This window comes from Sylvia atricapilla, chromosome 8 (assembly GCF_009819655.1).
Source record: "Sylvia atricapilla isolate bSylAtr1 chromosome 8, bSylAtr1.pri, whole genome shotgun sequence".
Taxonomy (NCBI): Eukaryota; Metazoa; Chordata; class Aves; order Passeriformes; family Sylviidae; genus Sylvia; species Sylvia atricapilla.
This window is the reverse complement of record NC_089147.1, coordinates 31,183,386-31,203,993: the sequence shown is the minus strand read 5'-3', so window position 1 is coordinate 31,203,993 and position 20,608 is coordinate 31,183,386. Positions and strand designations below refer to the sequence as shown.

Below are 20,608 nucleotides of genomic sequence, written 5' to 3'. Positions count from 1 at the left end.
AATGCCACGTCCAGTCTGTACCCTGAACACCTCCAGGGCTGGTGACACCACCACCTCCCTGGCAGCCCCTTCCGGTGTCTAATGACCTTTCCTGTGAAGAAAGGTGGGAAGAGACACTGGCTCTGAGAAGACCTACCAGGTGACAGGCAGACCCTCCTTCCCAGCCAGTTTAGGGGCTGGGGACCCATCTCTCCCCATGCCGTGGTCCTCTCTCCTGGGAGGAAACTTGGAAAAATAACCCCACAAACTGCCTGAGGTCAGTGCCTGATGTCAGACACTACCTTCCACGAGAGGAAGGAACACTGGGTCACTACCTGCTGGGATCCCATATGATATTCTGTGGTTTAATTCTGCTGTGACTAAATGAGAACCAGGCAGGTTTGGTGATTCCTAGCCTCACCTAGGTCACCCCAGCCTAGTACAGCAAATTTTTGGAGGATGAGGCCATGCTTGCATTTCTCAGCTGAGAAATCACCTTTTGGTCTTGGGGACTTCTCCCAGAGCAGAACATCTCTGGCACAACCCCAAATTAAGCCCATGAGGTTCTGCCTCCAACAGCTTAACCCCACTCCACAGTGACCTCAGAGGGAAACAGCAATTTCAGCAGGACAGAGGGGAAGAGGTGAAACCTGGCCCCATACTTGTGCAATATCCGAGTGCTCTGGGATTTCTAACAGCTCAATCTGCTGCTCCTGTGCTTGTGCAATAAAGGCCTCCTTGATGTCTTCAGAAGTACAGAGGTCCAGAGGGACAGGAATCACCTGGAGAGGGAGGACATTTCCATAAAAGAAGACAAGACAATCCATTTTAAGAAAGCCGTCAGTCCATCACTGGAGCTCGTGGGCTCCTCAGTACAGCTCAGCCTCATCACACAAGACAGGTGAGCACCCATCTCTACAGGCTTAAACTTATAAGACACTTTTTCCTGTAGGAGCTGGACAGAGAGCTGAAAACTCAAAGCTTCGAAGTTCTCAGCACAGCCCTCTCCTTTCTCATCTCTGTGGTAGTTCTGTTACAGCTCTGATTCACTTACAGACCTGCCACACACAGCAACCACCACGACAAACCCCAAAATTACTCTTTCAATTCATTCAGAGTTTATATTCAGTGCAAGTTTATGTTTTCCCAGGATGACACCCAAACCATACCTGTAGCTGCAGATGCTGACTCCTGTAGTTTCTTTCAAACAGGACATATCTCTTTCCCTTGCTTCTGAAAAATTCCTTTAGGGCAGCCTTGTACTTGGTCACTTCTTCCAACACCTCTGAAGACAAGTCCACCACTGACTGATAGTGCCCAATTGGCAAAATCAGGACGTGGTCAGGTGACAAACCCCCTTTGGCCAGGGCAAGGTAACACTAGAGTGAAACAACACACACCAGTTACTCACTGTGCTGCAGGAATTCACTCTCAGGAATTCACTACTCATTCTGAGTAGCCCTCAGCCTCAGAAACAGGAGTCTTCTATGCTGCTTATTAGGGATTGTTTATTAGCTATTTTATTTGGATTTATGTTTATACGGATCTATTAATCACTAGAGGAATGAAAAGAAAGAGACAAAGGGACTGCCAAACAACAACAAAAAAAATAGTGTCTTTTGAGTGCCAGAGAATGCCTTGTCTGCAGGGAAGCTGCTGAGTGAACTTTACCACTGAGGGAGAAATTTCTTATTCTGACACAAAAATCCCCTTAAAATTCTGAACTAAGCCTGTGGACAACCCTGTCCCTGTGAGTGGATTATGCTATACAGGAGCAGTAACTTTAAGGAAAGTGCATACAACAATGATGGACTGAGCTGCAAAGTCAATATCTTGAAGTACATCTTGGAGATATACCTTCTTTTCCATCTCTATAGAACAAAACTGGAACGAGCCACCTCAGAGAGATCTGGCACTGGAGCATCCTGCTGCCAAAGCAGGTTCCAGCTCACTTCCAGCTGGAAAAGTTTTGCCAGATGGTCACAGGGCTGGCACAATAAAAAGTGTTCTGGTACTGGAATCCAGCTCTGCTGCTGGAACAGAACTGGGCTATGCTTCACTTTTTAAGAGTTCATGTGTTTGTAGAGGAGATGCAAAGAAACTGAAAGCAAACCCAAGAGCCAGGTGCAAATAAAGGGGTTTTTGTTTAAATTTTAAATTGGAGATTGGTATTTTGTTTTGCCACGTCTTAGCACGATTCTGACCTAGCAAAGCCCATGCTGCAGGTACTTACATGTGTGCCAATACTGACAACCAAGTGCTTCTCCACCTCTGGGCTGGCCAGGCAGAACCAGCAGGGCCCTGTAGGCTGAGCTTTGTTGAGAAAGAAAACAAGGATTAGCAGAAGGGATATTTGTAAGAACACAGACAACCTGGTATTTTCCAGCCACCCTTCCCAGTTTATGAAGTGCTGAAGGTGTCAGAAGGACACAGCTCTGGGCAGGGAAATGCCAGCAAGAAAGGAGATGGTGGCAGTCACACCCTGCTGACTGTCATTCTTCCTGGAATGCTCTAAGCTAATGAAGGAGGGGTTTAGTAGTTCCAGGAGTTGGTAGCTGCAGCTCACTAATAAGAAACACCAGCAAATTTAAGCAAACAAATCAAAACGAGGTAAAATTACTGCACAGGTAAAGACAAGGGCAGATGCTGTCAAACACACTTGTCAGTTCTGGCGTACCCATCACACCCAAAACACCTGAATGGATTCACACCCCAACTGTGATCCCTGAGCTGAGTTTTTGGAAGTGCCATGTCTGGGGTTCAGAAAGTAAATGTTAGCACAACCACAACCACCTCAGACCCAAAGAGCTTTTGAAACCACACTCTTGACCCTTCTTTCACCTATCTTCCCTTGGAAACAAGAGACCCTTCACCCTCCTGCATTCCCCCAGCAGCTGGCAGTGACCGAGCTCTCAGGCCAGCTGACACCTATAGCTCAACAGCTTGAGGAACAATTTGGAGTGATGTGGTCCTTTCAGGGCCTCAAGGGAAGAGCTCAGGAGAAAGCATCTTCACACTTACGGGGTTTCTTGGCCTGCTTAGGTTGGGAGTCCCCTCTCTCTTTCCCCTCTGAGGGACGTTTCTTCCCTTGATGCTTGTTCAAGTCAAAGAAAAACTGACAAGCTGATTCTTCCTGTTTAGGAAATGAAAGTGAACAGGATGTTCAGTTAGAAATGCATCATGGAAAGTGACAGGATATACAAGAATTTGCATTTTATCCCTCCCAGCCCACGGAGTCCCAGCTGTGCCCCATGCCCACCTTGTCCCCAGCCCAGAGCACTGAGTGCCACCTCCAGCCCTGCCTTGGACACCTCCAGCCATGGGCACTCCAAAGCTCCCTGGGCAGCCCCTGCCAAGGCCTCAGCACTCTTTCCAGGAAGAAATTCCTTCTGAATATCCTACAACAGAATGACCTGGTCTCCTAGTAATGCAGCAGACTTTGCCTGCTTCGGTCAGGGAAAAACTTCTGTGACAGCTGCCTCAAATCATTATGCTTTCCTACTCAGCCTTATGCTGAACATTCAGAATTGCCTAATTTTATGGACTATTCCAATCTTTTCATTTGCCAGCCAGTGCCAAAAGAATGGCTTTTTCTTAGAGAAGTTAACCTGTCACAGACTCACCAGAAGTTGAAAACATTTGACTGAGGTATGTCAAATGCCATTAGAAGGCTTTAATGCTGAAGAGGAAAAAAACTCTGTCCCCATCTTTCTTATAATCCTCCTTTAAGAAGTGAAAGGCCACAGTAAGTTTTCCCTGGAGCCTTCTCTTGTCCAGTCTGAACACCCCCAGCACTCCCAGCCTTGTCTCCACAGAGAGAGGCATTGGATAGTTTTGGACAGAGGTATCCCAAAGGGAAAGCCGAGCAGTGTTGTGAGCACAGAGTGAACCAGGAATGCACAGGTGGAGGAGCACAGGGCAGTACCTCTGCAGAGAGTGGGGCTTTGCCCTTGGGAGCCTCCTTCCTCAGTTTCCTGTAGGGATTTTCAGTGACATCCTGAGGCTGCTTCACCAGCTCTGCGGGGTCCATTGAGCTCATGGGCACGATGCTGAAGGCGTAGAGGTACTGCAACAAACACAGGGTCAGGGGAAAACAGCTCCTGCCACGGCTGCACCTCTGAGGAGATCACTCACAAACTAACACACCCCAGAACAGTTCCACATCACTCAGTGCATCAGTATTTGTGCCAAGGCAGGGCATGGAAAAACACACCCTCCGTGCCAGTTTATGGAGATTATGGAGTGCATCCTTGACCTCTGCCCATTTCCAGGCCTTCTTTTTGGCCTTTTTTGTTATCAGGCATAGATCCTGTGCATCCTTAACTACCAACCAGTATTCCATAACTTTCTTAAGGGTAGAAGAGAAACAGGTTAAAAACCTCATGCTAGAAGTTCGTTATTTTCAGTAGTTTGTGCCTCAGAACACAATGTGCAGCCCTTACCCTTCTGACATAACAGGCAAGTGCTACCTATTACTCAAGTAATACAGACACCTTCAGTGGAGACAGGTATCTTCACTTCAGCCAAGCTTTTAAGTGCCTGATGTTGTCCCCTAACTAGTCTCACTGCATTATTATTGTTCTTGAGAAAAGGAGAAAGATTCAAGGGTGCCAGTACCTTTTTCTTGCTTGTATTGCCAACATCAGCAAGTGCAATAAACCTGGTCACGTGCTGTGGGGTCTCCTGCAGCACCATGTGATTCCTGTAAGGAAGCAAAACCTGGCTGTACTGGCACATGAAGTGTTGAAAGGACAGTGGGAGAAGCCCTGTCTGCCATGAACATACTCAGACAGCACATAAACCCTCCTGTGCTCCTTAAAAACTGAACCCTTACTTGAAAATAAACGAGATTTCACATGATTTTACAAACCTGTAAGGAAGTCTTTCATAATAGGCCTTCTCCAGGGCAGCAAAATGGTACCTTGGTTTGAGACTTGCAGCTAGATCTGATACTAACTTAGAGCCACACTTCTTGGTATCTATTTCTCCCTACAAAACACAAATCAATTTTTATTTAAACCTCTCAAAGAGCAGGGAAAAGAAAGGTTTAATACACTTCTCTGTACACCTGAGTGAGTACACTCCCAGAAAATTCAAGCCAAGGGAAGTCAAACATAGAAAGATATATGAAACAATTACAGAGAATCCCCATGAGAACTTCTGAGACCTGTGTTTTCTTTCTAAGCCACAATATCCCAACAATTTGTTTCTTTACAACCCCCCAACGGCAGCAGGGTTGGCTATTATGCTGTGAGGGAAGGTTCCTCATGCATTTAAACTGAGAATTGTATCTCTTTTTGGATGTTGGAAGAAACTGAGAGGAAGCAAAAAAATGGTCTGTTGCCGTATGTGTTGTCTTGTGTCCAGACAGGTTTCAAACCATCTGAAAATCACTTCGGCAGAGGAACATTAACACAACAAAACTGGACACAAATGAAACAGACACCCTCAAAATCCAGAGTGAGGAAGAACCAGACCACTTGACTTAAGGACACTTAAGGAAATAAACACCAAACCACTTAAAAAGTGGCAGGGACAGATAAAATGCCCTGAAGTCTCACAAATCCCCCTCCCTTCAGTCCTTCTCTGAAAAACCAGAACCTCTGCTCTCCCTGTTTTCGCTCCCAGCTTTCTCAGGCACTCGGAGCGGGTGAACTGCCAGAGGAAGCAGAAAGGCAACCCCCAGTGAAACCCCCGGGAGCAGAACACTCACCGCGCTGTTGGCAAAAGTCCCCACGTCTCTGGGCCAGGGGGATGTCAGCAATATATCCACACCCCTGAAGTTTGGGGTGGACAGCAGGGACGTTTTCAGCTCGGCCACGTCCTTGGCGCTGAAGCTGTGGGCGGGTGCTGGCTGCTGCTGCGCCTCGGTGCCGCTCAGGTACGCGATCTGCAGCCCCGAGCAGCCGCTGTACACACCCCTGCGGCCTGCAGCAACACACACACAGAGCCCCGAGCTGCAGCAGGGCAGGGAACCGCCCGGGACAGGGCAGCAGCAGTCCTGACCCGCTGCCACTGCAGCCACCCTCACAGGCAGCACATTTTCTGTGCCCAGAGCAAAGGCATCGCTTGGTGCCGCCACTCAAACCCCACCTTGCCCACAGCGGAGCTCTTTGGACAAGTCCCAGTCCTCCCCCTCTCCTCTCTTACACTTTGCTTCCCAAACACTCATCCATAGCAATATGAAGTCTCAGTGAAAAATGCCAAGTGCCTCTAATTTGTTATATTTTTGGCCTGGTGGCAAATCTGGAAAGAAACTGGATTTTCCTTTCAGCTTTGCCACACTCTGCTTGTTACACCAGCTACTCCAGCGCAGCCACACAGCAAAATGATATTCAAACCTTCTCTAACAGAGACAGGCATGCTCTGGAAATAAGATTCCTTCAAAGAACAGGCTCTTGCAACCACTATTCTTTCTGGTTAGTAAGTTCAGTATGAGAGAAATGAAAAAAAGAACAAATCAAGAAAGTGGGGTTTTCTTTCACATTTTACACAGATTGTACTGACATCAAGTTCAACTCCAGTTTGAACCACAAGATAAAAAAATGCCTCTTAAAAATCCCAGAAAAAGGAAGGTGTTAAAGTGGGAAGATGAGAGAATGTTCACGAAAGCCCCAGCAGGCAAAGACAGCTCCCTGACTCCAAATGCTGTGCAGCCTTACCCAGGTAAGTGATGTTCTCAGCTAACTCACAGCCGCTGACATCCGGGAAATAGCTCAGGGTGTTCTGGTTGTTAGCACCAAGCACGAAGGTTGGGATTGGAGCTGAGGGAGAAAACCTCATGCACTTAGTGAGCTTTACTTCCAGTGCACCAGCCCCAGCCCACACTGCCCAGGAATCACCCAGTCAGACCCTCCACCACACTTTGGCAGCAACGAGCACAGAACAAACCTTCCTGCAGAGTGAGTCCCCAGCCTGGCATTCCCACAGCTGCAGGTGGTGAACAACCTCTGCTCCACCCACACGGCCCTCCCCGGCCGGTAAGATTAGTTCCAAAATGATGCACAGCTCTAAAGCCAGAGGTATTCCAAACAAACCCATCCTTCCCTCCTGTGTGGGGTTTCCTTGCTGGGGTGTAACTACTTTAACACCACAGTGCCCAGCCGTGGCCCCTGAATTCCAGGGTGGGCTGTACAGCAGTGCACCCCCGGGTGCCATCACTCTCCTTCCTTACCTTTCTTGGCCCCCGTGCGATACTCAGCCCATTCTGCCTCGGAAGTAGAGCCAAAGAAATCCCCGACGCACAGAAGCATCTAAAAGCACCGGATAAAGCGGAGTTGGCATTTCACCACACACAAAGGCTTTGCTCGCACCACTTCAGCAGCATTTGGTTTGCTGAAGTGAAGAGATTCCTTTGTGTTTATCTGTGTTAAACGCAACATCAACGGGTTTAAAATGACAACCAGCTGCTCTCCCGCCTTCTGTGCACAGATCACAGCTCCTCCCAATCATTTGGTTGCAAATGGGAGGGCTGAGGGGCTGCAAACCCCTTCTCACAGCGAGCAGAAAGAGGAGGGTCGCTGTCGCGGAGAAACGGGACAGCAACGCCCACCCGAGCCCCACCCCGGGCTGGCTCCCGGCCTCAGCTGCCTGGGGACGGGAATGGTAACCCTGCAGGAGCGGCACACGTCCACCTTCCCCTAAAAGCCCCACGAGCCTTACGTCGAAGCGGCCGCTCTTGGCCTGGATGGCGCGGACCCGTCCGAAGATCGCCTCCAGACGCCCCTCCACGTCGCCACACGCCAGCCTGCGGGACACCGTGCGGTAAGAGAGGCCGACAAGGCACGGTCCGGCCCAGCCCCGGCCCGACCGCAACCTCAGAACGCCCTGCCCCATCCCGTGTCCCGTCCCATCCCACTCACACGCGCAGCGGTGCCGCCATCACGAAGACGCTCGACCCGAACCTCCCGCCACTTCCGGGTGCGCTGCTCAAAGCGCTCCGCCACTTCCGGGAACATCGCCCAAAGCGCTCCGGCACTTCCGGGAACATCGCCCAAAGCGCTCCGCCGGTTGCCGGGTGGGCGGTGCCCGAAGCTTGACAAAACGAGCTGCAGTCGCCGGGAAGTTTAAATCCCGGTGTCCGCAGGGAATCGCGGATAGTCCCTAGGCCTGTTGTCTTTATCCTGATGTGTTAGTGCTCCAGTCAGTGTTGGCATTAGATTTGGGAAACCCCTGAAGAAGTAGAAGAGGTGATCGGGTAAGAGTGGGGTCGTTGTCTCAGAAGTAACTGAAATAATGACTGCAGGTGACTATTTACACCGATAAATTATTCTAATGTTCATTATATACTTTAATATACGTAAATACTACATTTCGATATGTAATTATTACGCTGAGCTGTACCAAAACAAGCACTTAGTCAGCCTGTAAACACCAGCCAAGCTCTCCTGTATTTAACAGGTTTTATTATAATAACGCCTTATCGATAAACAATACCTTACAAATCGTTTTTGATATGAATAAAATGTAAGAGATTCCCATTTTCTTACACAGTCTGTCATTTGTTAAAAAGTTGTACTGTTTCAAATATTATGCCAGTTGTAAACCGGTCTGTTAAGCTGTTTGTACCAAAGTTTGTACCCTCAAACATCTTATTCCAAGTTGTATACCCCCTCTAAAACCCCGGGGTCCCCCCCCCCCCTTTCCGTCGGGCTAGGCTGTCGCCGTTCCCTGCCGGCTCCTCGAACTGCCAGCCCCGCCTAATAGGAAAATCCAAGGACTTCCATGGTGCACCGCTCCAAAACCGAAGTACAGTTGCAGGCAAACGGACCCAAAAGCCGCGACCCAGCACCAAATCCAGGTAAAAAGGGAGGCACTACAACACCGAGAAGACCCTCAGCTACCTAAAGACTGAATTCTGCTTCTGCCGCCTCGCCACGACCACAAAGAGACTGGAAGAAGTGACGCCCCTAGACCACACGAGCCCAGTTGGGTTGCCGGGAATTCCCGCGAGACCGGAACCCCCGACTCTGCTGCGGGGAGAGCAGCAGATTCGCCTGACACCTGATCCTCAGCGGCGACAGGAGCGAGGGCGGCGACAGGAGCAGCGACGGCGCAGGCGACCCCTCGAGTTCCCCCTTTAAAGAGCTGACTAATAAAGGCTTTTCAAAGGAGCAGGTCTCCTGGCCCGTTTTTAACAATTTGGGGACTCGTCCGGGATCTAAGCCACGCCCAGAAGAGGACCAGGACGGGAAGGCGCAGCCCGACCTCGGACCTCCTGGACAGCTGGACATCCCAGACCAGAGGACAACGCTCGCCAGCCTCGCGGGACGCCACTGAGCAGCATCGGTAAGAATAACCGGTGGCGGGAGTGGAGACGAGCGAATGGGGAGTGAATGGGGGGGGGCCGGCAGCTCGGAGCCCCCAAAGCAGGAAGCGAGTGAACTGGGAGAGACTGAGGCGTCTCCAGGGGCATAGGCGCCCCCCTCCGGACGTGCGGAGGAGAGAGTGAGTGGCACGTCAAAGCAGTGGGTGACAGAAAAGGCTTGGGCCAATTTCAAGCGTGCAACAGGGCTCGAGCAGTGTAAAGCACGCACCACACTGGCTGAGGCTACGGCCCAGAGCGTCTGAGTACCGGCTGGGGTAGCAAAGATAAGCTGCTTTTGGGGTGCTTTGGAGACTGGCTGGGGTAGCTGTCGGGGTGCTGGGACAAAAGAGTCTGCATTGGTCGGGGGTACCCAGAGAAGAGGTACGCTGTCCGGGTGCAGAGGAGTAAGAGTCAAGGGAGTCCCAGAGTGTGAGGGACTTTTAGGTAGGGGTAGTGGCTGAGGCCCTAAGGGCGGGTCACCAGGCTACCTGTGGGGCATTCCGAGCACTGGCAGGGGTAGTGCCCAGACCCTAGGAGAGGGTCCCTGGGGCTACTTACGAGTGTTCAAAGAGTGAGTGAGAGTTAAAATTTGGGCTGCCCGCCTTTAAACTTATGTGTGTGTAGGGGCACCTTAAAGAAGTTTAGTTAAAACAAAGTCAGATAATTTTGCTTTGTATTGCCCTGAAGTAAAGTTTCTGTCAGGGTAAGAGCACTGTAGTTTTTATTTGAAACCCAGTGAAAATGGGGGCATACATAAGTAGAGTGGAGCCAGTTGAGGAGAAGAGAGAGAAAAAGATAAGAAATATTCCACCAGACAGTCCACTAGGACAAATGTTAGAACTATGGGAGGTTGATGAGGCCACTAAAAGCTTAGACAGAATCAAGATGATCCATTATTGCATAGAAGCTTGGCCTAACCTAAATTTACCTGCAAAATGGCCATGGTGTGGAACTAGAGACCCCTGGATGTGTTCACAATTAACTCAATACTTGAAATCTCGAGGAGATTCAAGTATTGAACAGATACCCTATGCTATCTGTTGGCAAAAACAAGTAGTCAAAAATAAAACAACAAAAATATGTAAGTTACAGCAAGGGAAACAAGGGAATGAAAAGCAGAAGAACCAAAAAGAAGCTAGCCATAATTGGGACCCCTTAGAACATTTGCCTCCTCCTACAGTTTATCCCGAAGTAATCCTCCAACCTCACCTAAAAATCATACCTTCCCAAACTGTAATCCCTGTTCCTTCCCCAGCTTACCCCCCTCCAATTTATAACCCCTCTTACCCTCTGCCATTCCCTAACACTGGTCTAACCTCCTCTCCTTCACCATCCACAATCCCTGCACCTCCTCACAGCTGGGAGTTAGGTCTGGCACCTAACAATGCATCCTGTCAGGCAATAAAAAACCCAGAAAGTTACCCTTACAGTAACACCAGGTCAAAAACCAAACTCTTTCCCCTAAAGGAGGTCCCATTGGGTGGGGCAGTTGGAGGAATAGGATTTGTCAATACACCTTTAACAGTGTCAGAAGTCAGAAGTTTTAAGAAAGAGCTGGGGAATCTAGTTGAAAACCCAGTGAGAATTGCCAACCAGATTGACCAGTTTTTGGGCCCAAATATTTATACATGGGGAGAACTAAACTCCATCTTAAATATACTATTCAATCCAGACGAGGTTCGGCTGGTTAGGGCAGCAGGAATGCGCATCTGGGAAAGAGAAAACCGAATGGGCCCACCCGGTGACCAGAAGTTGCCAATAGCTGACCCAGGGTGGGACCCAAACAGAGGAGAAGAGAGGAGAAATATGGAAGATTATAGAAACCTAATGATAAGAGGTATTAAAGAATCAGTTCCTCAGAGTAGCAACACCAAATTAGCTTTTAACAGGATGCAAGAGAAAGATGAAACCCCAGCAGCCTGGCTGAGCAGGCTCAGATGGAATTTCCAGCAATATTCTAATTTGGATCCAGATAGCCCAGAGGGACAGATATTATTAAAGTTACAATTTGTCACAAAATCCTGGCCAGATATCAAAAAAAAACTTGAAAAGATGAAAGACTGGCAAGACCGAGAAATAAATGAATTATTAAGGGAAGCCCTAAGAGTATACCTTAAGAGAGAAGAAGAAAAAACAAAGGCAAAAACCAGGATTATGGTAGCCGTGGCCAGGGAAAGTGTAAAGGATCTCAGAAAGGATACTAAGAGTAAAAGAAACACAAAATCTTTACCAGGAAAGGTAAGAGAAAGGAACCCACCACCTTGGGATACTCTTCAGAGACCAGGAGAGACCCGAGCCTGTTATTATTGTGGAGAAATAGGACACTTTAAGAAACATTGCAAAAAAATGTCATTTAATGAGACTGTCATGAGGGAACAAGAGGCATTAGAAAAATTATTGAGGAAGGAGGTCAAGGAGGATTGGGGGTGTCATGGGCTCTATGCGTTAGGGGACCCCATGAAACATCAAGAAGGGCCCATAGTAAATTTTGAAGTAGGTCCCCAACATGAAGAGTTTGAGTTTTTAGTGAATACTGGTGCAGATAAATCATGTATTAACCAACTTCCAGCTAAAATTGCGATCAAAAGAAAGACATGTGGAGTCCTAGGAGCAGAAGGGGAGCCTTTCGAGGCTTCAGTTATAAAAAATGTAGAAATTAAAGAAAATTCCAAAAGATGTGTCACTAATTCGATATATCTACCCAAAGTAGACAGTAGCCTGCTGGGAAAGGACCTGCAAGTTCAGTTAGGAGTAAGGATTCTTCCTAGAAAAGGAAGAATGGTGCTACAAATCATGAGGCTGACTGTTAGAGACTTAGGAGAAGTCAAGCCAGAAGTCTGGGCCGAGGAGGGAAAATATGGATATTTAGATATCCCACCTATAGAAATAAAAATGCAAGAAAATACGCCTCCTATAAGGGTCAGGCAATATCCTATTTCTCTGGAAGGGAAAAAAGGACTAACCCCAGTTATAACCCATCTACTCACAGAAAGAATATTAGAACCTTGTACGTCACCCCACAACACCCCTATTCTGGCTGTAAAAAAAGCAGAAAATAAGTTTAGATTAGTGCAAGACCTAAGAGAAGTAAACAAAAAAACAATTACCAGGCACCTGGTGGTACAAAACCCCTACACACTCCTGAGCAGGATCCCTAAAGAACATTCCTGGTTTACTGTAGTAGATTTAAAAGATGCTTTTTGGGCCTGTCCTTTGGCAGAAGGAAGCCGAGATTGGTTTGCTTTCGAATGGGAGTGCCCTGAAAGTAAGAGAAAGCAGCAACTAAGATGGACTCGTCTTCCTCAAGGGTTCCCTGAAAGCCCAAACCTTTTCGGGCAAGCCCTAGAAGAGTTACTAAGGCAGTTTATCCCTAAAAATAATGTACAAATCCTGCAGTATGTAGATGACCTCCTAATATTGGAGAGAGAGAAAGATGAAGTGAAAAAAAACAGTATTAATCTCCTAAATTTTCTAAAGGAAAAAGGCCTCAAAGTGTCAAAGAACAAATTACAGTTTGTAGAATCACAGGTCACATGCCTCAGACACCTCATTGGGGAAGGGTGTAAGAAATTAAGCCCTGAGAGAATCTCAGGTATACTCTCAATCCCAGCTCCAACCACAAAAAGAGATATAAGAAAATTATTAGAACTATTTGGTTATTGCAAACTATGGATAGAAAAATATTCCCAAAGTGTTAAATTTCTCTATAAAAAGTTAGTCCCACCTGAACCTGTAAAATGGACAGATAAGGATGAAGAACAATTGAAAGACCTAAAGACAAAATTGTCTTCAGCCCCTGTCCTGAGTCTCCCAGACCTTAAGAAAAAGTTTGACCTATTCATTAACTCTGGAGGGGGAATAGCTTATGGAGTATTAACCCAAGAATGGGGAGGACACAAAAAGCCTGTCGCATATCTTTCCAAACCTTTGGATCCAGTTGCAAGAGGGTGGCTGGCTTGCCTCCAGGCTGTAGCAGCCACAGCTGTTCTTGTAGAAGAAGCACAAAAACTGACACTGCAGGGAAAAATCATTGCACACACACCCCATGATCTCAGGACAGTGTTGATCCAAAGGGCTCAACAATGGCTGACTGACTCTAGAATTTTAAAATATGAAGTGATTTTAACCGGCACCAGTGATTTGGAGCTAATCACATCAAAAAGTCTAAATCCTGCCCAGATCCTCTCAGGGGAACCCACACCAAACTTAGAGCACAATTGCCTGGAAATCATAGATTTACAAACAAAAGTAAGGGAAGATCTTGAAGATACACCTCTACCATGTGGGAGGGTGCTATTTATTGATGGATCATCTAGGATGACAGAGGAAAAGAGAATATCAGGCTATGCAATAGTCGAAGGTACAGAAAAGGACAATTTAAAAGTTATAGAAAAAGAAAAACTGCCCCCCCATTGGTCTGCCCAGTGTTGTGAAGTCTATGCCCTCAAGAGGGGATTAGATTTATTAGAACAAGACCAAGGTACAATCTACACAGACTCAAGATATGTATTTGGAATAGTACACACATTTGGAAAAATCTGGGAAGAAAGAGGCTACCTAAATTCAAAGGGGAAAAATCTGATACATAAAGAATTAATTAAATTTGTATTAGAATCTCTTATGAAGCCCCAAGAAATAGCAATTGTACATGTCAAGGGACATCAAAAAAAGTACACATTTGAAGGAAAGGGCAACCAAGTAGCTGATCAAGCAGCCAAACTAGCAGCTCAAAGGCTGGGAGAACCAATAAAAATTCTTACTTTAAATGATGTACCAGCTAACAAAGTTAGTGAACCCATATATGATGAAAATGAATTAAGAGAAATAAAAAAGTTAGGTTTACACCAAGGGAAGCGGGGGGAATGGCTGACCCCAGATGGAAGAAAATTCCTAAATAAAGCAATAGCTTGAAAAATGCTGGCAGAAATCCACAGCCTAAGACACTGGGGCACCCAAAGGTTGTGTGATCATTTCCTGAGAGAACACCTATGTGTTAGAATCTATAACCTGGCCAAAGCAGTTACTGAAGGATGCCTAATTTGTCAAAAAGTAAATCAAAAAGTAATAAAAAAGCCCACACCAGGAGGAAGACAAATAGCATTAAGACCCTTTCAAAGCATACAAATAGACTTCACAGGAATGCCTCCAATACAAGGACATAAGCATCTTTTAGTTATAGTTGATCACTTAACGCATTGGGTGAAAGCCTTCCCTACAAAAAGGGAAACAGCACAAGTAGTAATAAAGATACTACTAGAACACATCATCCCCCGATATAGACTGATAAATAACATCGTTTCAGACAGAGGCCCCCACTTTGTAGCACAAGTCCTGCATGATATTGTTAAAGCCTTAGAAATGAAATGGCAGTTACATACACCCTGGCATCCTCAAAGCTCAAGAAGAATTGAGAGAATAAATAAAACCTTCAAAAATGTATTAACTAAATTAATAACAAAAACTGGAATGAATTGGCTAAAATGTTTGCCCCTAGCACTCTTGAAAATCTGAGTTCGACCAAGGTCAGACATAGGGGCTTCACCATACACAACTATCCCGAATAAAAAAAACCATTGCCACTTCCCAGTGACTCTGATACCCCAGCAAAGACTCCCTCCAAATAGACCACCATTAGAGACCCAGACACACTTAAAATAACCTTCAAAAGACAACCAAAGCCCAATTAGAAACAAACAAACAAACAAACAACAACAAAAAAAACAACAAAAAACCCGTTGTTCAAAATCTTTCCAAGTTGTTATCAAAAACTGTCATTTAAAAATGTTCTCTGTAAGTTGTTCTAAGTGTTAAGCTGTTTTAAAAAGGTTGTGATAATAATATCATTACAGATCTCTTATAGGGCACACCACAGAAAGCCTAATCAAAAACTGAACAAGTGGGGGCACACTGAAAGAAACTCCATAAGGCCAGCTAAATAACTTCCCAACCCAAGAGGCAAGACCAGGTGAGATCGAGATAATGGTTCATACTGGACTCTTGGGAGGACTAATTATAGTCCCATTAATAAGCAAACATGCCAAAGGAACATGCTCTAGGAGCTACCATCTCATCTATGATGAAGAGAATCTGCAGTCCCTTATAAGAGTTCACACTCATGTGAGTCCCACGTGTTTTAATATAACCCAAGTAAAAAATAAAAAAAACAATATTGGATGGCAAAAATTGCTGCAACGTTTATGCAGCACCTAATGAGAGAGTGCCCTATAAGAGAATTGTTTTACCAAAAAAAAAAAAAAAAAAAAAAAAAAATTAGACAATCCAAAGGGAGTTGCAAATTTAATAAAAGAAAAGCCACTGAATGAAATTGATGAACCCCTTAATAAAAACTTACCTATTGACTTATTTATTGTAATAAGCATCCTTGCCAGCTTTCTACTCCTTCCCTGCATATTCCCCTGTTTAATTCGAACTGCAACCATTCAAGCAAGCCCCAAACCTACTGAAATAAAACTAGAACCCCAAACTGAAGAACTGAATAAAGCCAAAAGAATATATAACCAATACCAGAAATTAAAAAAGATATACTCCCATGAATCAAGAACTGCCAATTGATGCGGGCAAAGGCCCGATCAAAGAAATAGAGGGGGGACTGATATGAATAAAATGTAAGAGATTCCCATTTTCTTACACAGTCTGTCATTTGTTAAAAAGTTGTACTGTTTCAAATATTATGCCAGTTGTAAACCGGTCTGTTAAGCTGTTTGTACCAAAGTTTGTACCCTCAAACATCTTATTCCAAGTTGTATACCCCCTCTAAAACCCCGGGGTCCCCCCCCCTTCCGTCAGGCTAGACTGTCGCCGTTCCCTGCCGGCTCCTCGAACTGCCAGCCCCGCCTAATAGGAAAATCCAAGGACTTCCATGGTGCACCGCTCCAAAACCGAAGTACAGTTGCCGGCAAACGGACCCAAAAGCCGCGACCCAGCACCAAATCCAGGTAAAAAGGGAGGCACTACAACACCGAGAAGACCCTCAGCTACCTAAAGACTGAATTCTGCTTCTGCCGCCTCGCCACGACCACAAAGAGACTGGAAAGAAGTGACCCCCCTAGACCACACGAGCCCAGTTGGGTTGCCGGGAATTCCCGCGAGACCGGAACCCCCGACTCTGCTGCGGGGAGAGCAGCAGATTCGCCTGACACCTGATCCTCAGCGGCGACAGGAGCGAGGGCGGCGACAGGAGCAGCGACGGCGCAGGCGACCCCTCGAGTTCCCCCTTTAAAGAGCTGACTAATAAAGGCTTTTCAAAGGAGCAGGTCTCCTGGCCCGTTTTTAACAGTTTTTATAGGTTATTTTTAAATTAAATGTATATATTTTTAAAGGTTTTACAATGTTACCATTTGAATTCTGTAACCAGGAGCCGAAACTGAGTTGGTGCCGTTGGGGTTTGTTCCTTCTGTGGTATTGGGACTGAACCACTCCACATTGCAACAACAGGCAGGAGAAATGTAGTAACTTTTATTTTCTGCATCTCACTTGGCCTGCATGAACCACAAAAGAATCACGGAATGGTTTGGGTAGGAAGGGACTCTCAAAGCCCACCCCGTGCTATGGGCAGGGACACCTCCCACTGTCCCAGGCTGCTCCAAGCCCTGTCCAACCTGGCCTTGGGCACTGCCAGGGATCGAGGGTGCTCTGGGCACCCTGTGACAGGGCCTCATCACTCCCAAAAGCCAGCAAAGCCGGTTGTTTACCGGCAGGAAGTGGGAAGCCGAGGAGTCGTCCCTTTCCTTTATTTTACTGACGGTAACTGGAGCAAAGCGCACGCGGCGGTCGCGGGCAGGAGGCCGCGCTCAGCGGCGGCTCCAGCGCGTCCCAGAAACAGCGAGGACACCTCAACGCGCCCTGACGGGCCGGGCTGCGCCTCCCTCCCGTCCGATACCATCAACTCCAGCGGCCCATGGACGCCACCCGACCAAGAGCTCGCCGCCATCCGAAGCTCTCCAAGGGGCGGAGAGGCAGCCGCTCAGCTCGGCGGCGCCGCTCCTCAGCCGCCACCGCCCCTCAGAGGAGCCACAGCTCGGCCTCCCTCCGACACGGGCGGCTCCCCGCCTCCCCTCAGCGCCGCCGCCGCACCCTCACGACCTCCCCTCCGGGGCGCCACAGCGGCATAGTCCCCGCCTCTCCTCGTCGGCACCGCCCTTCATCCTGCCCCCAACGTGGCCGCACCCCTGCATGCCCTCAGCAGCGCCGCCTCTCAGCCTGCCCCCAACATGTCCGCAGCCCCGCGTTCCCTCATCGGCTCCGCCGCCGTACCGTCACCGCCTCCCCTCAGGGGCGCCGCCCCTCAACCTGCCCCCAACATGGCGGCTCCTCTCCCGCCTCCCCTCAGCGACACCGCCTCTCAGCCGGCCCACAACATGGCGGCTCCTCCCCTCAGGGGCACCGCCCCTCAGCCTCTCCCCAACATGGAGGCGCCTCCACCTCCCCTCAGCATGAGCACCGCCCCTCAGCTCCGCCCGCGGGCTCTTCCCGCCCGGCGCAGCCGCGGAGGAGCGGCCCGGGCGCGGGAAGGCCGCTGTGGTGGCGGCGGGGTGGGATGGCGCTGCCGCAGCAGTGCGAGGCCGCCTTCGGCACGGCGGATCTGTACGGCGTGCTGGGCGTGCGGCGCGGCGCGTCCCCGCAGGAGATCCGCCGCGGCTACCACCGCGTCTCGCTGCGCCTGCACCCCGACCGCGTCCCGCCCGAGGAGAAAGAGGAGGCCACCCGCCGCTTCCAGGTGAGGAGAGACGGAGGGAGGAAGGGGAAGAGAAAGAGAGGGAGGGAAGAGAGAGAAGGGGGCGGTGGCGACCACAGGTGAGACCGACCCATCGCCCCCCGGGTGACCGGCCCACCGGGTGACCGACCCAGCGCCCCGCAAGTGACCGGCCCTCTGTCCCCTGAGTGACTGATCAGGGTGGCCAGTCGGTCGGGTGTGACTGTGAGTGACTGTGGTCGGGTGACCGACCCTCTGTCCCTCAAGTGACTGAATCACTGACCCTGAGTGACCACCCGGGTGACCAACCCCGACCCCGACTGCCCAACCCAGTGCCCCCTAGGTGACCGCTCCCCGAGTGACCAACCCACGGATCCCCCCGAGTGACCTCCCGGCCACCCGGGCTGCGTCCCGCAGGTCCTGGGCAAGGTGTACGCCGTGCTGAGCGACGAGAAGCAGCGCGTAGTGTACGATGAGACGGGCACGGTGGACGAGGACTGCGAGGCGCTGCAGGACGGGCGGGACTGGCTGCAGTACTGGCGGCTGCTCTTCAAGGTGAGAGCGGGATGGGGCTGGGAGACAGAAGAACCTGCGTTGTCCAGTTTTCTCTTAAATCCTGCTGCTGAGTATGGCCCATAACTCACAAAGCATTACCTCTCTGCTCCAGGTCACTGTGAAAGACATCGAAGACTTCCACAAGAACTACAAAAACTCGGCAGAAGAGCTGGCCGATGTGAAGGCAGCGTACCTGAATTTCAAGGGTGACATGGATCGGATTATGGAGTCGGTGATGTGTGCAGACTACACAGATGAGCCCAGGATACGGGAAATGATCGAGGAAGCCATCGACTCCGGGGAGCTCCCATCCTTCAAGGCCTTTGTAAAGGAGTCCAAGCAGAAGACGACGGCCAGAAGGAGGCGGGTAGGCTGCAGCAATTGGTTACCATAACCCTTTTCCCTTGGCAGAAACACTGCTCCCAAGATGTTTGTCAAGGACTGCTGGGTCACACACCTTGCTGTTCACATCTGGTCACCTGTGGTCATCATCCCCTACCCCAAATCGTTGTGAAAGGCTTTTCTACTCCTTTATTTTCTTATTATGCACAACGACTTATTACAGTTTAGTGTGTCCCTGCATTTATCTACAAAGCTGTGAGTTGCTGGAGTTAACAAAAACAAACAAGTGGTAAAAAATACATTTTGTTTGACTTCTGGCAGGTGTGAAACTGCTCTGGCCTAAATGGACTCTTGTGAACTTCTTGCTTTGTAAAATGTAATATGCACATCACAGTAACCTTTAAGTTAATGTAGTATCTACAGGGACAGGGACAAACATCACATTCAGCACTGTGAAAGAGCAGAAAAACTTCCTGCTCTGCTAAATGGTGCAACCAGAATGGGCGTCCCTTGCCTGATTCCTTATCTGTGGCCAAACTTGGAAAGCCTTTGCACTTCCTTGCAAAGGGAAATTGTACACAGATGCCCAAAAAAGCATTTGGTAGCTTCTGTAAGACACGGTCGGACAACATGCAAAATACTTTTAAAAACCTTGTTTGCTCTTTTAGGCAGAAAAAGAAGCTAAAGAGGCAGAAAAGGCTAAAGATAAACTGGGCCTTGGTGGAGAAAATGACTTGCAAGCGCTGATAAAAGTAAGGCTTCTTCTGTTTGTTGCAGATGACTTTGTTACTGGCTTATAATTGTGTTTTCCCTGAGCGTCTTTGATTTTGGATCCTTGCAACTCTTCTGAATTCCTGAGGTTAAAACCTGCCCTTAATGTTAACTATGTCTTTTAATTTAATTAGAATCAGTGTACAGTATGGATTTTCTTACCTGTGTCTTTTTTAAAAATTTACAAGAGTTAATTGTTGGAAGTACTTAACATATGCAATAACTTCTTGTTTTAGGCAGTTTCACAGGGAGTTTTAACCATGATACTAAACTTCCTGTAGCTTGTATTCGCTGTTTAATGTAGTCCAAGATTTTGTGTAGCTATCAAACTTCAACAGGATAACCTGTACTGGGAAGTTACAAAAGGTTTGAGTTTGGTTGATGTTCTTTTCCCCCTTCCCAGAGCCGATGCAGAGATCGAGAAAAGCAAATGGATAACTTTTTCGCCCAGCTGGAAGCAAAGTACGGGGCCAGCACTAAGAAAGGAGGAAAGAAGACCTCAGCCAAGAAAAGAAAAGCAGAAGGAACAGCATAGACTGAAATACCAGGTGTCACTTTGTATGGAAACATGGATTTGGGAGAATTTGGGGTGTTTTCCGGGCTCTTGCTTTGGACTGTGTGCACTGAGTGGCTGTAAGTGGGAGGCATGACACAGAGTGCATGCTGAACAAGACAAGGCATTCCTGTGCTACTGTCTCCAGCCCTTTGGGTGCTCTACAGTTGAGATCCCTGTGAGATTCCTGAGATTCAGACATTTCTTCTGTAACAAACCTCCTGCTGTTTTTAAAGGTCTTTGCACATCAGCTCAACAGGTCTTTTTTAGATACCCAGTAGTTTTGTAGTTTGGAAAATTGCAGATTTAATAAACAAGAAGGTGGATTTTTTTTTTCAGAGTTTTGCTTTCCCAGTTCTCTGTTTTCTAAACAAGCTATTTAAAACAA

The 20,608-nt window shown here is 48.1% G+C and overlaps 2 protein-coding genes and 2 long non-coding RNA genes across 7 annotated transcripts in view; 3 read left to right on the top strand and 1 right to left on the bottom strand.

Annotated features, from left to right (window-relative positions):
* CWF19L1 (CWF19 like cell cycle control factor 1) overlaps positions 1–17,787 on the bottom strand; it is a 19,145-nt gene extending 1,358 nt beyond the window's left edge. The window contains exons 1-14 of one of the 4 annotated variants that reach the window (XM_066324306.1): positions 17,662–17,787; positions 16,642–17,498; positions 7,842–8,151; positions 7,642–7,726; positions 7,154–7,232; positions 6,642–6,743; positions 5,693–5,907; positions 4,850–4,968; positions 4,597–4,681; positions 3,905–4,045; positions 3,001–3,112; positions 2,213–2,292; positions 1,149–1,358; positions 642–761 (exon numbers count right to left, since the gene is read on the bottom strand). In XM_066324306.1, the coding sequence (XP_066180403.1) occupies positions 642–761; positions 1,149–1,358; positions 2,213–2,292; positions 3,001–3,112; positions 3,905–4,045; positions 4,597–4,681; positions 4,850–4,968; positions 5,693–5,907; positions 6,642–6,743; positions 7,154–7,232; positions 7,642–7,726; positions 7,842–7,969 (1,476 nt within the window). In that variant the 5' untranslated portion in view covers positions 7,970–8,151; positions 16,642–17,498; positions 17,662–17,787. Of the gene's footprint in view, positions 1–641; positions 762–1,148; positions 1,359–2,212; positions 2,293–3,000; positions 3,113–3,880; positions 4,046–4,596; positions 4,682–4,849; positions 4,969–5,692; positions 5,908–6,641; positions 6,744–7,153; positions 7,233–7,641; positions 7,727–7,841; positions 8,152–16,641; positions 17,499–17,661 lie in introns of all 4 variants that reach the window. The other 3 variants (XM_066324304.1, XM_066324307.1, XM_066324308.1) reach the window with 3 other exon arrangements.
* LOC136364405 (uncharacterized) lies at positions 745–2,137 on the top strand. Its single transcript, XR_010744148.1, has 2 exons — positions 745–880; positions 1,857–2,137. It is a non-coding gene; the product is annotated as an uncharacterized lncRNA (long non-coding RNA).
* On the top strand, positions 8,136–16,755 carry LOC136364404 (uncharacterized). Its single transcript, XR_010744147.1, has 2 exons — positions 8,136–8,224; positions 16,627–16,755. It is a non-coding gene; the product is annotated as an uncharacterized lncRNA (long non-coding RNA).
* DNAJC9 (DnaJ heat shock protein family (Hsp40) member C9) lies at positions 17,712–20,608 on the top strand. The gene is made up of 5 exons (XM_066324318.1): positions 17,712–18,023; positions 18,417–18,554; positions 18,667–18,921; positions 19,565–19,648; positions 20,071–20,608. The coding sequence occupies exons 1-5, from the start codon at positions 17,844–17,846 to the stop codon at positions 20,200–20,202; spliced, it is 789 nt and encodes a 262-aa protein (XP_066180415.1). The 5' UTR covers positions 17,712–17,843; the 3' UTR covers positions 20,203–20,608.

Bases quoted from the DNA above. Each gene is read 5' to 3' on its own strand.
- DNAJC9 (XM_066324318.1), top strand. From the start codon at position 17,844: ATGGCGCTGCCGCAGCAGTGCGAGGCCGCCTTCGGCACGGCGGATCTG. The intron at 18,555-18,666 runs GTGAGAGCGGGA...TCTCTGCTCCAG, and splicing joins ACTGGCGGCTGCTCTTCAAG to GTCACTGTGAAAGACATCGA. The intron at 18,922-19,564 runs GTAGGCTGCAGC...TTGCTCTTTTAG, and splicing joins CGACGGCCAGAAGGAGGCGG to GCAGAAAAAGAAGCTAAAGA.